Raw genomic sequence first — 18,437 nt, 5'->3', positions numbered from 1 at the left:
AGAGAGAGAGAGAGTGCACACCAGTGGAAGGAAGGAACAGAGAGAGGGAGAGAATCCCAAGCAGGCTCCGCACTCCCAGCACAGAGCCCAACGTGGCTTGAACTCCTGAACCACAAGATCACGACCTGAGCCTAAATCATGAGTCGGACACTTAACCCACTGAGCCACCCAGGCACCTGTCCTCTACACTCTTCTCAATCAGAGCCCTCGTATCCGCGTAAGGTAAAGAAGGAACCACTCTGAGGCATGTCCTCAGGTGAAACAACGGCCTTCCCTACTCCCCTCTGCACCCCTAGGTACAGACGACTGCTCTGATGGGTGTGCAGGGTCCCCGGTCCCAGGCCTTTATGGTACCGTACCTGTCAGGGCCGTGGTATCCGCCTTCTTGCTCTCCCGGGCCCCCTTCTGGGCCCACACCTGGACCGTGTACTCCACGCCCGGCCTCAGGCCCGTCAGCACGGCGCTGCTCTGCTCCTTCCCCACCGGCACCTCCCCGGTGTCTCCATCGGCAGACGTGTAGCGCACCATGTACCTGTCGATGACGGCCTGCACCGGGTCCCAGGAGACGGTGGCCGTGTTCTCTGTCACCCGGTCGGTCACCAGGTTTTGGGGGCTGTCAATGTCTTTTGAAAAAGGAAAGGCTGCATTTTAGAGCCAAGGGAGACCATCCTACCTCCCGACCCTGTCTCTAGGAGCTCTCCATTCAAGTTATCTTTAATAATGATCCAATTCCATTGCAACCAGGAGTGAAAGGCCCCTGGTTTCCATTTTCCAGGGAAACAAACCACTGGACATTAATATGGAAATTTTCTCCCTAGCTTCCACAAAAATAACAAAAGTCTCCCGAACAACAAGACAAGCCACCCAAACTGCTGTTCGAACAACCTCTTCTTGTTATCTCCACATTATGTGGTGGTTTTGTTTTACAGAGTCTCAGAGCTGAGAGGTCAGATCTTCCCACCTTCTTGTCTCTTACAAAAGGGGAAGAGAATGGAGGTCCAAAGGAATGAAAAGGCTCGCCCAAGATCCTGCCACTTCCCTGTGTTAAAACGCAGACAAACCCCTCTCTGCTCTGAACTTTGAAGCCTCCCGCCTTCTAAAGGACTCTGCTCCTTTTCATCTGCCCTCTCTCCAGCACCATCAGCCTCTCCCACTCTCCCACCCCTCTGCACGCCTCAGCCCACGGACTTCTCGGGAGAGCAGTCTGCATGCCTCCACTATCAGTCCGCCCCTCACATCCACTCCTCAAGCAGTGAAGTTTGGCACTTTTTGACACCACGTCACCGACCCCGCCAGTATAGGTCACCACCGACTCTGCACTGCCAGATTCGATGGACGCTCGCCAGCCCCAGAGGCGTTTGGCAGAGCTGATCCACTCCCTCTGTCTTAAAATGCTCTCGGCTCTTGACTGGCGTGACTACACCCTCCTCTGGTTTTCTCCTAACTGCCCGACCCCTTCTCCATCTCCTTTGTCGGCAACCTGGAAATGTGGGGCACCAAGGCCCCCGTCTTCCTCTCTACACCTCTCCCTAATCCATGTCCATGGCTCTGAATGCCATCCATGTCCGTGGCTCTGAATGCCAACCAATGCTCTCGGCTCCCTGATACACGAGCCCCTGGCTTGCATCCGCAACCATATACCCAGCACAGCACCTAGCCTATGTTGGACGCTCGACCAATATTTGTAGGATCAATGAATAAATCAATTAGCCAAGGAATCGCACAAGTTTCTCCAGCTTAAATGTCTGAAAGTCTTAACATCCCCCCCCCCACACCGAGCCTATTTATCTCTGAGCCTCCCCTCTCCGAAAATGATGCCCCAACCTTCCATGTTGCTCAAGCCAGAAACCCCGGTCTTACCTGATTCGTTTTCTTCCTGCCCCACACCTCATCCATCAACACATACTGCCATTTATAACTCCAAAATATGTGCTCAGATACCCCCTCTCCTCTTTCCCAATGGCCATCATCACCTCTTGCCCGGATTTTACACTAGAGTCTTCATTAACCCTCCTAACGCTACCCTTGTCATGTCCTCTGTTTATTCTCTTCACCGCGGCCTGAATAAACTGTTTTAAACAAATATGACATCGTGTTGCTCTTCTTCTAACAAATGTAACCTTCCTTCAGGCACGTGGGGTCCTGTGTGAGTGGCCCTGCCTCCTTCCCACCCGCCCCACGTCACCTCCTCTCTCGCCCTCTGCGCTCCAGCAACACCAGCCCCCTTGCGGTCCCGTGTCCATCTCAGCTGCTGCAGCTTAGGGCCATCAGGGGCACTCTTCCCTCAGCCAGAAGCGGCTAGTTTTCTCCAATACCCATCCTCCCCTTCTTCCATAAGCATGCTGTCCGGTGGATCTCTCTGTAATGATGGAAGTACTCTGCCCTGTCCAATACAGTGGCCATTAGAAACGTGCCTCTGGACCATCTGAAATGTGGGGAGTCCAACTTTGAAAATAATTTAGTTGCTTTTAATTAATTAAAATTTAAGCTGCCACAGGCAGCCAGGGGCTACTGAATTGGAGAGGACGGTCTAACAGAAGGGTAAGGTGGGCACGTGATCACCCAGCTGAAGACTCCGTTTCCCACCCTTTCCTGTAGTGAGGTCTGGCACCGTGTCTTGGGTCTGGCCAGTGGAACACGAGAAGAACTAAAGGACGCGTGCAGTGTTCCAGTCATGTCCTTCCCCTTCCCAGGTCCCTTTCCACTTCTGGAATGAGGACAGATGACCACACAGACGAAGGCAACCCCCTAGGGATGACTGAACACAATACCGAAGGAGCCAGGGTCTCCTATGCCGTGGGGCTACCTCATCAGCCCTGGGCCACTTCTACTCTGCCCACTCCACAAGAGAAGAGTAAGCTTCTTTCTTGTTTAAGGATATGTTATTTGGATGTTTCTGTCTATATGTATCTTAACCAGGATTCGTTCCATCCCGTCTAAGAAACACCCCTACCCTGCTATTCTTTATACCTGTGCCAGGTACATCTCCTTCATAGAACTTATCATAATTATAGTTACAAGTTGGTTTCCTTGTTGATTGTCTTTCCCACTGGACTGCAAGACAGCAGGAATCACATTTGTTTTGGTGCCACTGGATCGCAGGCCTGGCCTTTGGAAAATGCTCACCAAAACTTAGCGTAGGCCGAAATGAACACAGAGCTCCAACCTCCAAGGAAACACTAAACTACACACCATCTATTAAGGCAAACCCACAGAAAACAGCTTTGCCACAAAACAGTTCTCTAATCCAGTGCTTTTTCGGAATTTTATGTTGTTTTTACCATTCTATAATTTTTTATCACTGAGAAGCAGAGCTGTTAAAACACAAGCCTGGGGAAAGAGTTTTAAGACCTTCACAGGACTGTTCGGTATGTACCCCATAACTATGCTTTGATTTTTTTTTTTTTTTTTTGGTACGGGAATGAGGTTTTTTTCCAACAAACCTGCCTAAACAGTCCCTGAGTCACAGACCCAAAAGGCAGCAGTGGCATAATTCAGCAGCAGCATCAACCCCTAGTGATGACCCCAGTTTCTGTTCTCCTCCCTCCTGTTACCTGTGGGGGCCGTGGTGTCCGCCTTCTTGCTCTCCCGGGCCCCCTTCTGGGCCCACACCAGGACCGTGTACTCCACGCCCGGCCTCAGGCCCATCAGCACGGCGCTGCTCTGCTCCTTCCCCACCGGCACCTCCCCGGTGTCTCCATCGGCAGACGTGTAGCGCACCATGTACCTGTCGATGACGGCCTGCACCGGGTCCCAGGAGACGGTGGCCGTGTTCTCTGTCACCCGGTTGGTCACCAGGTTTTGGGGGCTGTCGATGTCTAAAAGGAAAAGTACTCATCAACGTGCACTAGTTATAGGCCACAGAGTGCAGAAACTCACATCGTTTTGCTTGGAGTGAGGCCCTTTCATGTTACGTGGTCTTTCTGTCACCTACGCTCTAACTGCTTCACTAACGTATGTCTTCTCTCCCCAGACAGAGTTGGGCTCCTCAAGCAGAAAGCACAGTAAACCAAAATCTGCAAATCTACACTATTACCTTTACCAAGAGTGTAACAAAACAAATCTCATTATTGATTTGGGAAGCGTATATCAAACTCCCACTATGTGCAAGGCATGGTGTTATGTGGCGTTCAGGGTTCAGTTGAAGACACAGTCCATGCTCACAAGCAGTAATCATTTTGTTTCTAGCATCATGTCAATGGAGACTTCTGATCTCATCCAAGATGATTCTAATAACTAGATGCAAATGTCGGCTCCTAGAGGAAGAGGGCAGCGACCATATCTCCTCTGGGTTGCCACAGCTTCGTAGAGAACACAGCACATGGTAAATGCTCAACACACATTGCTGAGTGGATCAGCCAAATGAAGACCAGTTTTAATATGCTTTACACATCATAGATGCACTTGTAACGCTGGTTGGCTGGTTAAATCACTACAGAAATACTGCCAAACATCTCTTTCCCAATAAAATTAAAATATAACATATAAGTTACCCTTATCCTCAAAACCAGATTATCATGATTCATTCATGCTAAAGCACACCACATAGATCAACTTGCTCTGGTAGATGTAAAGTCTATTTTATAAAGTTGAGTTATCAACATATTATTTAATAATATTAACAACATTTGATTTTCATTTTCTCCTCCCACTCAAAACACAAGGACAGACCCTTAATGCTGTCCACAGTGAAATATCCACGCACTCAGACCAGGAGCAGCTGGACACGACCATCCAGTCACGGCAAAACTGCACTTTGGAAACTGCCACAGGGGACTGACTTGTAAGGAAACCAGTTAAAGGGACGTGAGAGGCGGTGTGTGCAGTCTCTTATGAAAGGACATTATTCTGCTCTTCTATAAGTCATTGATTCTTCCAGGGTCAAACAGGAAAACAACTCTTGACCAGCCACAGGCTTAGGCCTTACATTCTCAAAGAACAAGGCTCCATTACCTGTCGGGGCCATGGTGTCCGCCTTCTTGCTCTCCCGGGCCCCCTTCTGGGCCCACACCTGGACCGTGTACTCCACGCCCGGCCTCAGGCCCGTCAGCACGGCGCTGCTCTGCTCCTTCCCCACCGGCACCTCCCCGGTGTCTCCATCGGCAGACGTGTAGCGCACCATGTACCTGTCGATGACGGCCTGCACCGGGTCCCAGGAGACGGTGGCCGTGTTCTCCGTCACCCGGTCGGTCACCAGGTTTTGGGGGCTGTCAATGTCTTTAAAAAAGATATTTGGAAAGCCTAAGCTTGGAAGCCATGGAAGAGATACCCACCACCCACCACTCTCATTTCATCTTCTAGAACTCTCTTAGCACAAGGCAATGGTATTCCCATCCAAAATCTGCTGGGAGTCAAGGGAGAAAGGAACCCCAGTTCCCAATTTCAAAAGACTACACATTGTAAGCTTAACATACTCTTTTGGCTTTTAGCTCCCTAAAATATATGAGGAACGACATCTTCTTAGCAACATTATGTCACATCACAACAATCATTAAACATCTGCCATGACGTTCAGGGTACCTAGTTTATCATTTTATCATGGGCTGCTTCACGGACAGTCATTCTAAAAGTATTATCACAAGCATTGCAACGATCAGAGCCTATAAACATCTTTGCTGAGTCCGCTAAAAACATGGCCACCGCCATGTTTCTCCCTTCCTGTGGGCTGAGTGGTGTCGTGAGCAGCTCACCATGACCAGGCAGAGAGAGCTACCAACTACCACCTCGCTGAGGTCACTACTAGGACTCACTGTCCTTTTTGGTCTCTGTGACTTTCTCTGCAAAGTCTCTCATCTCAGGCTGCCTCTTGGGTATCATGCACACTCAAATCCGCATGCTCAAAATTCAATTCTGATTGATCTTTTTCTTATTACCTGTTGGGGCCGTCGTGTTGGCTTTCTTGCTCTCCCGGGCCCCCTTCTGGGCCCACACCTGGACTGTGTACTCCACGCCCGGCCTCAGGCCCATCAGCACGGCGCTGCTCTGCTCCTTCCCCACCGGCACCTCCCCGGTGTCTCCATCAGCGGACGTGTAGCGCACCATGTACCTGTCGATGACGGCGTGCACTGGGTCCCAGGAGACGGTGGCCGTGTTCTCTGTCACCCGGTCGGTCACCAGGTTTGTTGGGCTGTCAATGTCTGAAAGGAAAGTTAAAGCGCACCATTAATAAGCACCGAAGAGGGAGACCGTGTTGCTTGAAGGGAGGCAGTTTCCTGGTCTTGTGGTTTTCCCATGTCCTGTCAGTTTTCAGGTGTGTCACCAAGACCGAACTTCTCTCCACAGCTAGACTCTTGGATCCTCAAGAAGGCAGCACAGGATAATGGAATGAGCAGGAGTATCCAGAGTCAGAAGAGCTAGTTTGCAGTTTCAGCCCAGAGATGCAGAGCAGAGGGGCAGGAAAAGCCCTGAGCAGAGCCAACAGACTGGGGATATAGGCCCAGCTCTGCCATCAGCCAGCCATGGACCTGGACAGCTAGCACTGCTGTCCCCAGCTGAACCTCAGTTCCTTCTTTGTAAAATATGGGCCTTACTAAATAGATACGAAGGTACCATAATATGCAATGAATATGCCACAAATCTGACTCCATGAATCATCAGCTGACTTTGTGAACTTGTAAAAATCATTCACTTCTTTGTATTTGAGGTTTCTTAACTATAAAATGGGGATATTGATTCCTGCTCTACCCATCTCACCAAATACCTCTGAGGACGAAGCAATTGAAGAATATAACCCTCATTCATTGCTGGTGGGTATATAAAATACTGCCACCATTCTGGGAATAACTTGGCCATTCCTCAAAAAGTGAAACATAGAGTTATCATATGACCCAGCAATTCCAATCCTAGGTATATACCCAAATGAACTGAAAGCATATGTCCACACAAAAAGTTGTACCATAAACGCTCATAGTAACCCTACTCACAATAGCCAAAAAGTGGAAAAAGCACAAATGCTTATCAAGTGACAAATGGATAAACAATGTGTTACATCCATACAATGGAATATTATTTGGCAAGAAAATAAAGTACCCATACATGCTCCAACATGGATGAAATTTGAAAATATTATGTGTAGTTAATAAAGCCAGTCACGAAAGACCACATGCTGTGTGAATCCATTTATATGAAATGTCCAGAATAAGGACCTTCTGTCTCTATAGAGACAGAAAGTAATAGTTTCCTAGGGCTGGGGGGAGTGGAGGCAGGAGGCACTATTAACGGACATGGGGTTTCTTTCTGGAGTGATGACAATATTCTGATTAGATAATAGTGATGGTTGTAGAACTCTGTAAATACACTAAAAACCACTGAACTATATGCTTTAAGAGTACATTGTATAGAAAGTAAATCATATCTCAATAAGTCTGTTCTTAAAAAATGAGGACACAGAGATGAATGAGCTTTAAAAATTATGAACTGTTACAGGATGTAAGTGCAACTTTAGGATCCTGAGAACGGAGCACACAGTGCTTCAGAGAGGATTTATCCCCTAAGAAAACAATAACCCTTCCTTGCTTCAAAAAGATCAGAGTGAAAAAAACACTTCCCTAAAGTACTAGGTTCGCAGATCCTAACATATATGGTTTCTTTATATCTTTTCCCTCTTAAGACAAAACATTTCAATGATTGAGTACAAATCAGAGGAACAGTGGGTAGATGGGACCGATCACCATCTATCTTTATAAGACCAAAGTATGAGGCCAGTATGAGCTCCTTATTTGGAGGTAACGTGCAAAAGGAAGGTGAGGGATGGTGTGTGTGATCTCCTACAAAGGAACACTATCCTGCTCTTCCATAAATCATCTAGTCCACCAGTGTCAAAGCAGGAAAACAAAACTTGATTAGCCATAGGTTGAGGTCTTACATTCTCAAAGAACAAGGCTCCATTACCTGTCGGGGCCATGGTATCTGCCTTCTTGCTCTCCCGGGCCCCCTTCTGGGCCCACACCTGGACCGTGTACTCCACGCCCGGCCTCAGGCCCGTCAGCACGGCGCTGCTCTGCTCCTTCCCCACCGGCACCTCCCCGGTGTCTCCATCGGCAGACGTGTAGCGCACCATGTACCTGTCGATGACGGCCTGCACCGGGTCCCAGGAGACGGTGGCCGTGTTCTCTGTCACCCGGTCGGTCACCAGGTTTTGGGGGCTGTCAATGTCTTTAAAAAAAGATATTTGGAAAGCCTAAGCTTGGAAGCCATGGAAGAGATACCCACCACCCACCACTCTCATTTCATCTTCTAGAACTCTCTTAGCACAAGGCAATGGTATTCCCATCCAGAATCTGCTGGGAGTCAAGGAAGAAAGGAACCCCAGTTCCCAATTTCAAAAGACTACACATTGTAAGCTTAACATACTCTTTTGGCTTTTAGCTCCCTAAAATATATGAGGAACGACGTCTTCTTAACAACATTATGTCACGTCACAACAATCATTAAACATCTGCCATGACGTTCAGGGTACCTAGTTTATCATTTTATCATGGGCTGCTTCTCGGGCAATCATTCTAAAAGTATTATCAAAAGCATTGCAACGATCAGAGCCTATAAACATCTTTGCTGAGTCCGCTGAAAACATGGCCACCACATAGCTTTATTTCTCCCTTCCTGTGGGCTGAGTGGTGTCGTGAGCAGCTCACCATGACCAGGCAGAGAGAGCTACCAACTACCACCTCGCTGAGGTCACTACTAGGACTCACTGTCCTTTTTGGTCTCTGTGACTTTCTCTGCAAAGTCTCTCATCTCAGGCTGCCTCTTGGGTATCATGCACACTCAAATCCGCATGCTCAAAATTCATTTCTGATTGATCTTTTTCTTATTACCTGTTGGGGCCGTCGTGTTGGCTTTCTTGCTCTCCCGGGCCCCCTTCTGGGCCCACACCTGGACCGTGTACTCCACGCCTGGCCTCAGGCCCATCAGCACGGTGCTGCTCTGCTCCTTCCCCACCGGCACCTCCCCGGTGTCTCCATCGGCGGACGTGTAGCGCACCATGTACCTGTCGATGACGGCGTGCACTGGGTCCCAGGAGACGGTGGCCGTGTTCTCTGTCACCCGGTTGGTCACCAGGTTTGTTGGGCTGTCAATGTCTGAAAGGAAAGTTAAAGCGCACCATTAACAAGCACCGAAGAGGGAGACCGTGTTGCTTGAAGGCAGGCAGTTTCCTGGTCTTGTGGTTTTCCCATGTCCTATGTCAGTTTTCAATTGTTTCAGGGACATAGACCTTCTCTCCACAGCTGGCCTCTTGGATCCTCGAAGAGGCAGCACACAACAGCAGGATAAGCACTAGATCCAAGTCAGAAAAGCTGTGGTCCTGCACATCTCAACGGTCTCTGGCTGGGCCTCAGCCTCATCACCTGCAAATCTGGGGTTCAGGTCGGATACACTTTAATGTTCTTTTGACCACTAATGTTCCATGCATACATCTAATTTCATAAATTACTAACTTGTTTCATGACCTTGGACGGCTCACCTCACCTCTATGCATGGATAAAATAGGACTGTTAATAGTTATTGTAAATATTTCACTGGATGGCTCTGAAAACCAAGACAAAAAATACTATGTAAAAAGGGGCCTTGAAAATACTGAAGTATTACAGTGTCTGCAGAATAAAAAAAGCAGGACAAGATATTAGTGTATAGCCTGGAAACTAGCTGTATTAAATGAGTTAACAATATGCCCTTTGTGACAACTCTTGGCACAGAGTAGATACCCAATGACCATAAGCTATTATTGATATCACCTTGCTGATATTTTATGAGTGAAGAAGATTATGCTCCTCCAAACTATACACAGAGAAGGTATTCAAAAATGCAGTCACCAAGAAAATAACAACATGTCTTTGTTCCAAATAGTTTATTGCAAAAGTTGTTTCCCTAAAGTCTTTGCCTCTAGGTCGTGTCACATATGTGCAATGGTATGTTCAAGCAGGACTCCTCTTATCTTGGTTTCTTGGACTCCAAGAAAACTGGTATCTACATTCCAATCTGAAAGCCCACAGTCAAAGTAGGATCAACAGTCCCGTGGCCCTTGGCTGGCCAAACCATCTCCAGACAATGAAAGAGGTTGGAGAGGCCAAAGGGATGGGACTTCAAGAGTGGATTTCTTTGGGCAGAGTTACACTGAGTTTCATGGGTAAGACCCAAACCTCAAATGAGCAAATGTTCTCAATCAGGAATGATTGGCAATATCTGGAGACCTACTTGGTTGTCACAATTCGGTGTGGGATGCAGAGGCTACTGGAGTCTAATGGGTAGAGGCCAGGGATGCTGTTAAACAGCATATGGTGCCTGAGACCAACCCCTGCGACAAAGATTTCTCCAGCCAAATATTTCACTAGTGCCAAGACTGAGAAACTCTGCCCAACACTTGGGGAACACCATAGGCTGGTGTCTGACATGTATCTAAAATACCTAAGGGGTGAGAAAATGGCTGTTTGCTCTGATAGAGAGCATTGCAAAAGAACCATGTATCTAGTTGAATGGATTAAAGGATGCCTGCATATGCCCTGTAGACCAGACATGGACCAAGGAAAGAGGAGACCACCTGGGATTATTTTAGAAGCTGTCCAAGACACTCAGCCAGAGGGGTGAGGTGATGCCACCAGAAAGGCACTGGAGTGCACCCCACATGTATAGGCAGAGGAAGGGGAGTAGGTGACCAGCAGGAGAGATGCATCTGTCACAGGATCACTATGATGACAGCTCAGAGTGTAAGAGGGTCCCTGAAGAACGCACAGAAGTGCTCCACGAGGGAAACATTAGCTTGAACACTGGTCAGGCCCCATGACAGCTGTGAAGGTTATAGTAAATCAGGACCCCTTACCTCTCCTTCTCCTGACCCCTGGCCTCTCTCCAAGCTGTACCAAACATAAATGGGCCAGAAACTACAGTTAGCATGCTAGAAGGAGGGTGTCTGAAGTATAAGAAGGGAAATACAAGAGCAGTCGAGCAGACCCCCCTTCCCATGGCAGATAGTTAGCCCGCAAATGGCCCACGCCAGTGGAGAGGAGAAGACATAACTTTAAATGAAGTATTGATATAGACATTTTAATTACTAAAATGATATGTGTTGAGGACTAAAAATGACTAGATACTTGCTTATTTTTAGCTAATAGAGCATTATTATTATCTCTGCCTAAAACATTCATCTGAAGGGCAGAAATAAAAAACAAGCTCCAAGAAAGGGTTTAAACAGGTGAAGAGGGAAAACAAAGTTGGTTTGGGATCACAGTCCGGCTCCCCCCACATGGAAGGCACTTGTGCTTTCATCCCGTTTAGTCCGTATCAGGTGAGGCACTTCGTGTGTTCACAACACAGAAGATGCACAGGCAGAGAACAAAGGACCACAAGCAATCACATCAATCTTTAAAGACCAAAGTTTGAAGGCCGCAAGATGAGCTGTGCATTCTACGAGAAGCCATCAAGTAGAAGTAAGGCATACAATGAACTCTATAAGCACACCATTGCACTCTGTAAAACCTCCCTTTCTGCCAAGGTCACAGAAGGAAAACCAACTGAAACAGACATGAGTTTAGCAGTGACACAGGGATGATGCACGCTCCGTTACCTGTCGGGGCCGTGGTGTCGGCCTTCTTGCCCTCTCGGGTCCCCTTCTGGGCCCACACCTGGACCGTGTACTCCACGCCCGGCCTCAGGCCTGTCAGCACGGCGCTGCTCTGCTCCTTCCCCACCGGCACCTCCCCGGTGTCTCCATCGGCAGACGTGTAGCGCACCATGTACCTGTCGATGACGGCCTGCACCGGGTCCCAGGAGACGGTGGCCGTGTTCTCCGTCACCCGGTCGGTCACCAGGTTTTGGGGGCTGTCAATGTCTTTAAGAGAGATGAAAGAAATGTAACATTTACCAACTCTCTGGTTCCAGAGAGGCCAGCACATACACAGACAAAATGATGATCTCAACAAATTTCAGAATCTGTTATGTGCCAGTGATTGGGATAACTTAAGGGTTTAATTAAGCAAGTGGTCTGAAATTCCAAGAAGGAGCTAATAGCATGTAAGGAGACATAGGGTTTTCAGACAAAGCCAAAACAGTCTCAGCTCTATAAACTTTACCCATAAGTAGACTCTGGATTTTAAAAAAATTGGTCTTCATATACAAATTTCTCCATTACCCTGGGTTTATATAATACACTCTTTGAGTTCTGATTCCCTGTACCTGAAAGCAATTATACTTCAGTAAATCTCTGCAGTGGCTCTAATATTTTATTTGGGAATAAAAATATCCTGAAAGTAGGAGCTGTTAGTTCTTTCCATATAAAACATTATGCCTACAGCCAGAGCACCAGAAGACTTCAACTGATGGTCTTTGAGGTCTGGGCTGATAAAAAAAAAAAAATAATCCTACTTGGGTAGGAATCTGTCTGGGTTTCAATACAGTTAAACTGGGTTGGAATCTGGGCACCGTTTCTTAGTTGCTGACTTTGGACAGACTCCAAATTTAAGTCTCTGTCTCCTCATCTCCACAAAGAAGGAAATACCAGTACCTACCTCACAGGTTATGACAAATCACAGATGAGATATTCACATGGAAAAATCCTTGAATATAAGCTCTTTGTTATTACAAGTGTCATTCGAGGCACGAAATTCCCCCCTTTCTCCTTGAAATGTGAACCTCTGAGTCAGAAATCCAAGTAGTTGGGTACATGATTAGCAATGCCTTTAGGATCCTGTTTCAAAAACCACTTCCTCAAAATGGCTGAGCTTTCCGTAACAGCAACTGCATCTCAAGCCCGTGCCCCGTTGCTCGACACGCATGGCCAGGCCAGCAGGATGGAGCACACAGCCAAGGAGACAACTTGCCTTGAGGAGCAAAGACATACAAGGGGGAGTTTCGTTCTGGGATTCTGAGCTGGCTTTGATGCTGCCGCCCCATCCTTCATGACTCCCCTCTGTCCACCACCAACACCACTTAAGATTGTTAAGAGACTTGCATATTAAAAATAAGACACAACCAGCCCATCCTATCCTTACATCTTATGCCTTATGCTGCAAACCCCCCCCCCCCCCCCCAGCAGCTGAGGTGCTAACTCACACCACTGCCACCTGAGAGCGGGGAAGATTCTTCTCTATTCCAACTTCCACCATCTTAAAAAAACTGACCCACAGGCCTCCCTTTCACAACCCTCAAAATCCTAGAAAACAGAAAGCCTTGTGTAATATAAACCAGGAGTTGGCAATTTACAACGCATGGGCCAAATCTGACCCACTGCCTATTTTTATAAAGTTTCATTGAACACAGTCATACCAGGTCATTTACATACTCTCCATGGCTGTTTTCACATTTCAATGGCAGAGCTGAATAGTTGTATCAGAGACAGCATGGTCCCCAAAGCTGAAAACATGGACTATCTGGCCCCTCAGAGAAAGTCTGCTAGTTTAAACAAATCTAGATCTCACCCTCCTTACTGGCAACTTCTCCTTCCCCTGGAGGAGATAAGGCCCACCTGGACCCAGGAGGCTACATGCCATTAAATACTTCAAGGGCTAGGGGCACCTGGGTGGCTCAGTCCATTCAGCATACGATTCTTGGTTTCAGCTCAGTTCATGATCCCACAGTTCATAGGTCCGGGCCCCCCCCCCCCCAGCCCCCACCGCTGCCAGCACAGAGCCTGCTTGGGATTCTCTCTCTCCCTCTCTTTGCCCCTCCTTCACTCACACTGTCTCTGTCTCTCTCAAAATAAACTTTAAACAAACAAACAAACAAATAAATGAAAAAATAACCCAAAACTTCAAGGGCTGTTTGCTGATTAGCATTTGCTATGGACTGAATATTTGTGCTCCCCTCCAACTCCCAGGTTGAAGCCCTAACCACCAATTTGCTGGTATTTGGAGGTAATTAGGTTTAGGTGAGGTCGTGGGGGTGGGTTCCCTATGGTGGCATCAGTGCCTCACAAGAAGAGACCTGAGTTTCTTCTCTCTGCCCTATAAAGGTGTAGGAAGAAGGTAGCCATCTATTAGCCAAGAAGAGGGTTCTCACCAGGAACTGAATCAGCCAGTGCCCAGATCATGGAGCTTTCCAGGCTCCAAGATTGTGAGAAATAAACCTCTTTTGTTTAAGCCCCCAGTCTATGATATTCTGTTATAGCAGCCAGAGCAGACTAAGACACGTTCTAAGAAATAATCACTATTACCGCTCACGTAGCCCTTGCTATATGTCAGGCACTTACATGAATTCACTCATGCAACCCTCACAACAACTCTTTGATGTAAATACTCATATGCCCCATTTTACAGACAAGAATGTGAGGAACAGAGGTCAGCTGACTTGCCCAAAGTCCCTCAGCTACTAAATGGCAGAGCTGGGATTAAAACTTGGACAGTCAAGCTTCTGAATCCACATTCCTAACTAATTAATGGCTTCTCTGGGCACCTCTGTACTAAGTGACTGTCCAGAACAGAGCCCAGTGAATAAGCAAATCCTTTGCTAGGATTCCTGTCAAGTGTCTGCAACCTCAAGCAGCCTCCAGGATTAGACTGCTCTGGACTTGGGGACAGTACCAGCGGAGGGTTTAAACACAAAGCAGGTAGGGGCGCCTGGGTGGCGCAGTCGGTTAAGCGTCCGACTTCAGCCAGGTCACGATCTCACGGTCCGTGAGTTTGAGCCCCGCATCGGGCTCTGGGCTGATGGCTCAGAGCCTGGAGCCTGCTTCACATTCTGTGTCTCCCTCTCTCTCTGCCCCTCCCCCGTTCATGCTCTGTCTCTCTCTGTCCCAAAAATAAATAAACGTTGAAAAAAAAAATTTTTTTAAAAAAACAAAAACACAAAGCAGGTGTGGGATTCGCTCCCCTGCAGCCTCAGGACATCTGCAAACCCAAGCTGGGCTGAAGGCGGGCTATATTTCACAGCTGGGTGAAATATAAGGACCCGTATGGTTTCTGAAAGCTTAAAGGCAGAATCGGTACACTCGGTGACTGTTGACTCAGGATGCAAACCATTTCCATGGTCTGAAAGAGAGCTCCAGATTATAAGCAAAGTGCCTGTACAGCCACTGCAAACTGAGATAAGCATTCAAATTCACTGTCAGCCAAATGTTTTGAGTTTTAACGTCCAAAAAAATGAAAATTAGGAAGTGTTACTCTTCTCTGAGTTGCATATGGAATTCTAACCCAAATAAGTATGACCTTCTGTGTAACGTAAAAAGGCTGGTCTCTTTTGTTTGAAGTTTAAAGGGGAGAAATCATAATTGTGAAATTTGAAATTGCTTTTGCAACCCCCTTCCCCACCCCCCGCAAGCAAAAGAGCTGATGCTAGGTGGGCATCGGACTCCTGATTCAAAAATCAGCCTCCTCCCTGCTGTGAGGAAATCTGTTTAGGCTCCCGTTCCTCTGTTACCTGTGAGGGCCTTGGTGTCGGCCTTCTTGCTCTCCTGGCTGCCCCTCTCGGCCCACACGTAGACTCTGTACGCCTCTCCCGGCTTCAGGCCCGTCAGGACGGTGCTGCTCTGCTCCCTGGGCACCGCCATGTCCCTGGTGTCCCCATCAGCAGAGGTGTAGCGCACCACGTACTTGTCTACGACAGCCTGGACTGGGGTCCAGGAGACTACCGCTGTGTCTTCTGTCACTCGGTCGGTGACCACGTTGGTTGGGCTATCGATTTCTTCATAAAAATATACGAGAAAGAAAAGTTAGAGAAGATGTTTGGCTGGCCAAAATCACAGGGGCTTCAAGATCTAGTTCATCCAGGTGACCGAGTTCCATGGTCCATACAATGCAAGAGGGTCTCTCCATCATCTGTGACAGGTGGACAGCTGGCAGAGCTCTACTTGAACTGTAGGCTGAGAAAGGGCTCCCTGATGGACAAAACAATCCCTTCCATTTTGAGACCAATGAGCACATTAGACAAGACTCCTGCAAATGTAGTCACATGAAATGGAACTCCTTCAAGAGGCATATGGAATACACCTAATGCTTCTTCTGGGAGACCCTCCAGCAGGTGTTCAAGAATAGTAACCATTCTCCTTCCTAACTCTCCTCAAGTCAAAACAGCTTCACCTCTCCAATGTCTGTATTTATAGGTTATTAACTTTTATATCATTATTTCATGTCATATCATGCCATACCATATCATATCATATTATACTTTCAAGTACTAGACCTGGTACTTACATCTGGACATGCTTTCTTTCCCTTAATCAAAGAAAAATCCCCAAAACTCAGTCCATTCATTCAACAATTCACTGACCATCCATTTCATGCCAGGGAATATAATGGCACTCAGGAGTCACCAATGAACAAAACAATCAGAAATCCCTACCTATGCAAGGTTGATGTTCTAGAAGGACGAACCAAGAACAACATACCCCTCCATGTCCTAGACACTGTTCCCTCAATAACATATCTTCAGCCCACAGCCTCAGAAAATCCCCACGCTTTTCAACACGTGTCCCTGCTGACCCAGGGGTTGTCAACATTGGGCACCTCCTCAGTATCACCTGCAGAGAGCTCATTTCAAGTCTCAGATATGCGCTGACATCTCTGCTGAAAAAACAAATAAGCAAGACTCCGCAGGTAATTCTGATGCACAGCCAAGGCTGAGAATCCCACATTGAGCCACATCTTCCCCATTTAAGATGCATATAAAATACATCTCCAATGTTTATTCTTGTTATATTTCACCTTATGGACTTCATTTATAATTTAGTCTTTCACTCAACATGCTGATTTTCCTTTCTAGCTTATCATTTACAAACCTAATAGGTAAGCATCCAAGTGCAGCATCCGTTCAAGGTCACTGATAAGGGCGCTGCACAGAACAAAGCTGACATTTGGTGCCAAGAACCCTCCCCACCTGCGGATCTATACCCTTTTGGGGAAAGACACACGAAACAGGTTCCTCCTCTCAGAAATTTAAGCAGCTTTCCTTCCTCCCCATCCTGCCCTGGTTCTCTTGGCCAAGGGTCCTCCGGCAGAGAAGTTCCGACGCTACAAAGCTGCATTTTTTTCACATCAACTAGGATCACCTTTCTTGAGCACAATGGCAGTGTCTTCTTTGTGTGCAAGGAAATGAAATATGTTCTGTCACCAGAGACAGTGCATATTTAATAAACCAACTGTCATCAGTTGAGTGTATACTAAATGTAAGGTGCTTTTCACACATTACCCTATCAAACCTCATACTAACAACTCAAGGTTATATCAGATTCCCCATGTACTAATTTTGAACATTAATAATGGTTACCATTTTTAGAGCACTAACCATACATACCAGGCTCAGAGAGGTTAGATAACTTAGCCAAGGTCACTCAGCTAGTAAATGGTAGTCACACATTCTACAAACGTTCCCTGAGTGCCTAGCTGGAGCTGGGAATTCAGTTTAACTCAGTTATTCATTTTCTATTTTTTTTAATTTTTTGTAATGTTTATTTATTTTTTGAGAAAGACAGAGCACGAGCAGGGGAGGGGCAGAGAGAGACAGAGACACGGAGCTGTCAGCACAGAGCCAGACAAGGGGCTCGAACCCACAAACCTTGAGATCATGACCTGAGCCAAAGTTGGATGCTTAACTGACTGAGCCACCCAGGCGCCCCGGTTTAACTCAGTTTTTCAACGTTTATTTATTTTTGGGACAGAGAGAGACAGAGCATGAACGGGGGAGGGGCAGAGAGAGAGGGAGACACAGAATCGGAAGCAGGCTCCAGGCTCTGAGCCATCAGCCCAGAGCCTGACGCGGGGCTCGAACTCACGGACTGCGAGATCGTGACCTGGCTGAAGTCGGATGCTTAACCGACTGCGCCACCCAGGCGCCCCGTCAGTTTTAAATTAAAGTGAGCCTGCCTGAAGCCTGCTTCGGATTCTGTGTCCCCTGTCTCTCCGCCCCTCCCCTGCTCGCACTCTGTCTCTCAAAAATAAATAAACATTAAAAAAAATTTTTTTAAGTGTGCCCCTCCCCCACCAAAAGCTTAGTCAACGTGCTAACCCTCCGTACCTCAGCATGTGACCTTACTTGGAAATAGGGTCTTTCTAGAGATAATCAGGTCAAAATGAGGTCTTTAGAGTGAGCCTAATCCAGTATGACTGGTGTCCTTATGAAAGGGGGAGTTTGGACACACACACACACACACACACACACACACACAGGGAAGATGATATGAAGAAGCCCACCATGTGCCTAGAATGCCGCATCTGTAAGTCACAGATTGACAAGGATTGCCAACAAACAGCTGAAGCTAGAGGGGTGAGGAAGGACTCTCCCCTACAGCTTTCCAAGAGAGAGCGGAGCCCTGCAGGCACCTTGATCTCAGACTTTGCAGCCTCCACAGCAGGGAGACAATAAATTTCTATTGTTTTAAACCACCCGGTCTTTGGTACTTTGCTACAGCGGCCCTAGGATACGAATACCGTTGACCCCTGAACAATGCAGGAATCAGGCACCTCAATTCTCTTCTGCTCAGTCAAAAATCCACGTGTAACTTTTGACTCATGAAA

General features: G+C 47.3%; 1 protein-coding gene across 9 annotated transcripts in view; it reads right to left on the bottom strand.

The window, feature by feature from the left end:
• Positions 1–18,437, bottom strand: part of TNN (tenascin N) — a 56,569-nt gene that overhangs the window by 22,660 nt on the left and 15,472 nt on the right. For 3 of the 9 annotated variants that reach the window (XR_007148077.1, XM_047840117.1, XM_047840118.1), the window contains exons 6-13: positions 15,346–15,609; positions 11,561–11,824; positions 8,817–9,080; positions 7,891–8,154; positions 5,874–6,137; positions 4,954–5,217; positions 3,555–3,818; positions 360–623 (exon numbers count right to left, since the gene is read on the bottom strand). Coding sequence is in view for 8 of the 9 variants with exons in the window: in XM_047840117.1 (XP_047696073.1) it covers positions 360–623; positions 3,555–3,818; positions 4,954–5,217; positions 5,874–6,137; positions 7,891–8,154; positions 8,817–9,080; positions 11,561–11,824; positions 15,346–15,609 (2,112 nt within the window). In the remaining variant the exon portion in view is untranslated. The remainder of the gene's footprint in view (positions 1–359; positions 624–3,554; positions 3,819–4,953; positions 5,218–5,873; positions 6,138–7,890; positions 8,155–8,816; positions 9,081–11,560; positions 11,825–15,345; positions 15,610–18,437) is intronic. The other 6 variants (XM_047840124.1, XM_047840120.1, XM_047840121.1 and 3 more) reach the window with 3 other exon arrangements.

The sequence above is a fragment of the Prionailurus viverrinus genome, chromosome F1 (assembly GCF_022837055.1).
Source record: "Prionailurus viverrinus isolate Anna chromosome F1, UM_Priviv_1.0, whole genome shotgun sequence".
NCBI lineage: Eukaryota > Metazoa > Chordata > Mammalia > Carnivora > Felidae > Prionailurus > Prionailurus viverrinus.
The sequence above is the reverse complement of the archived record's forward strand: the minus strand, read 5'-3'. Positions and strand labels throughout refer to the sequence as shown.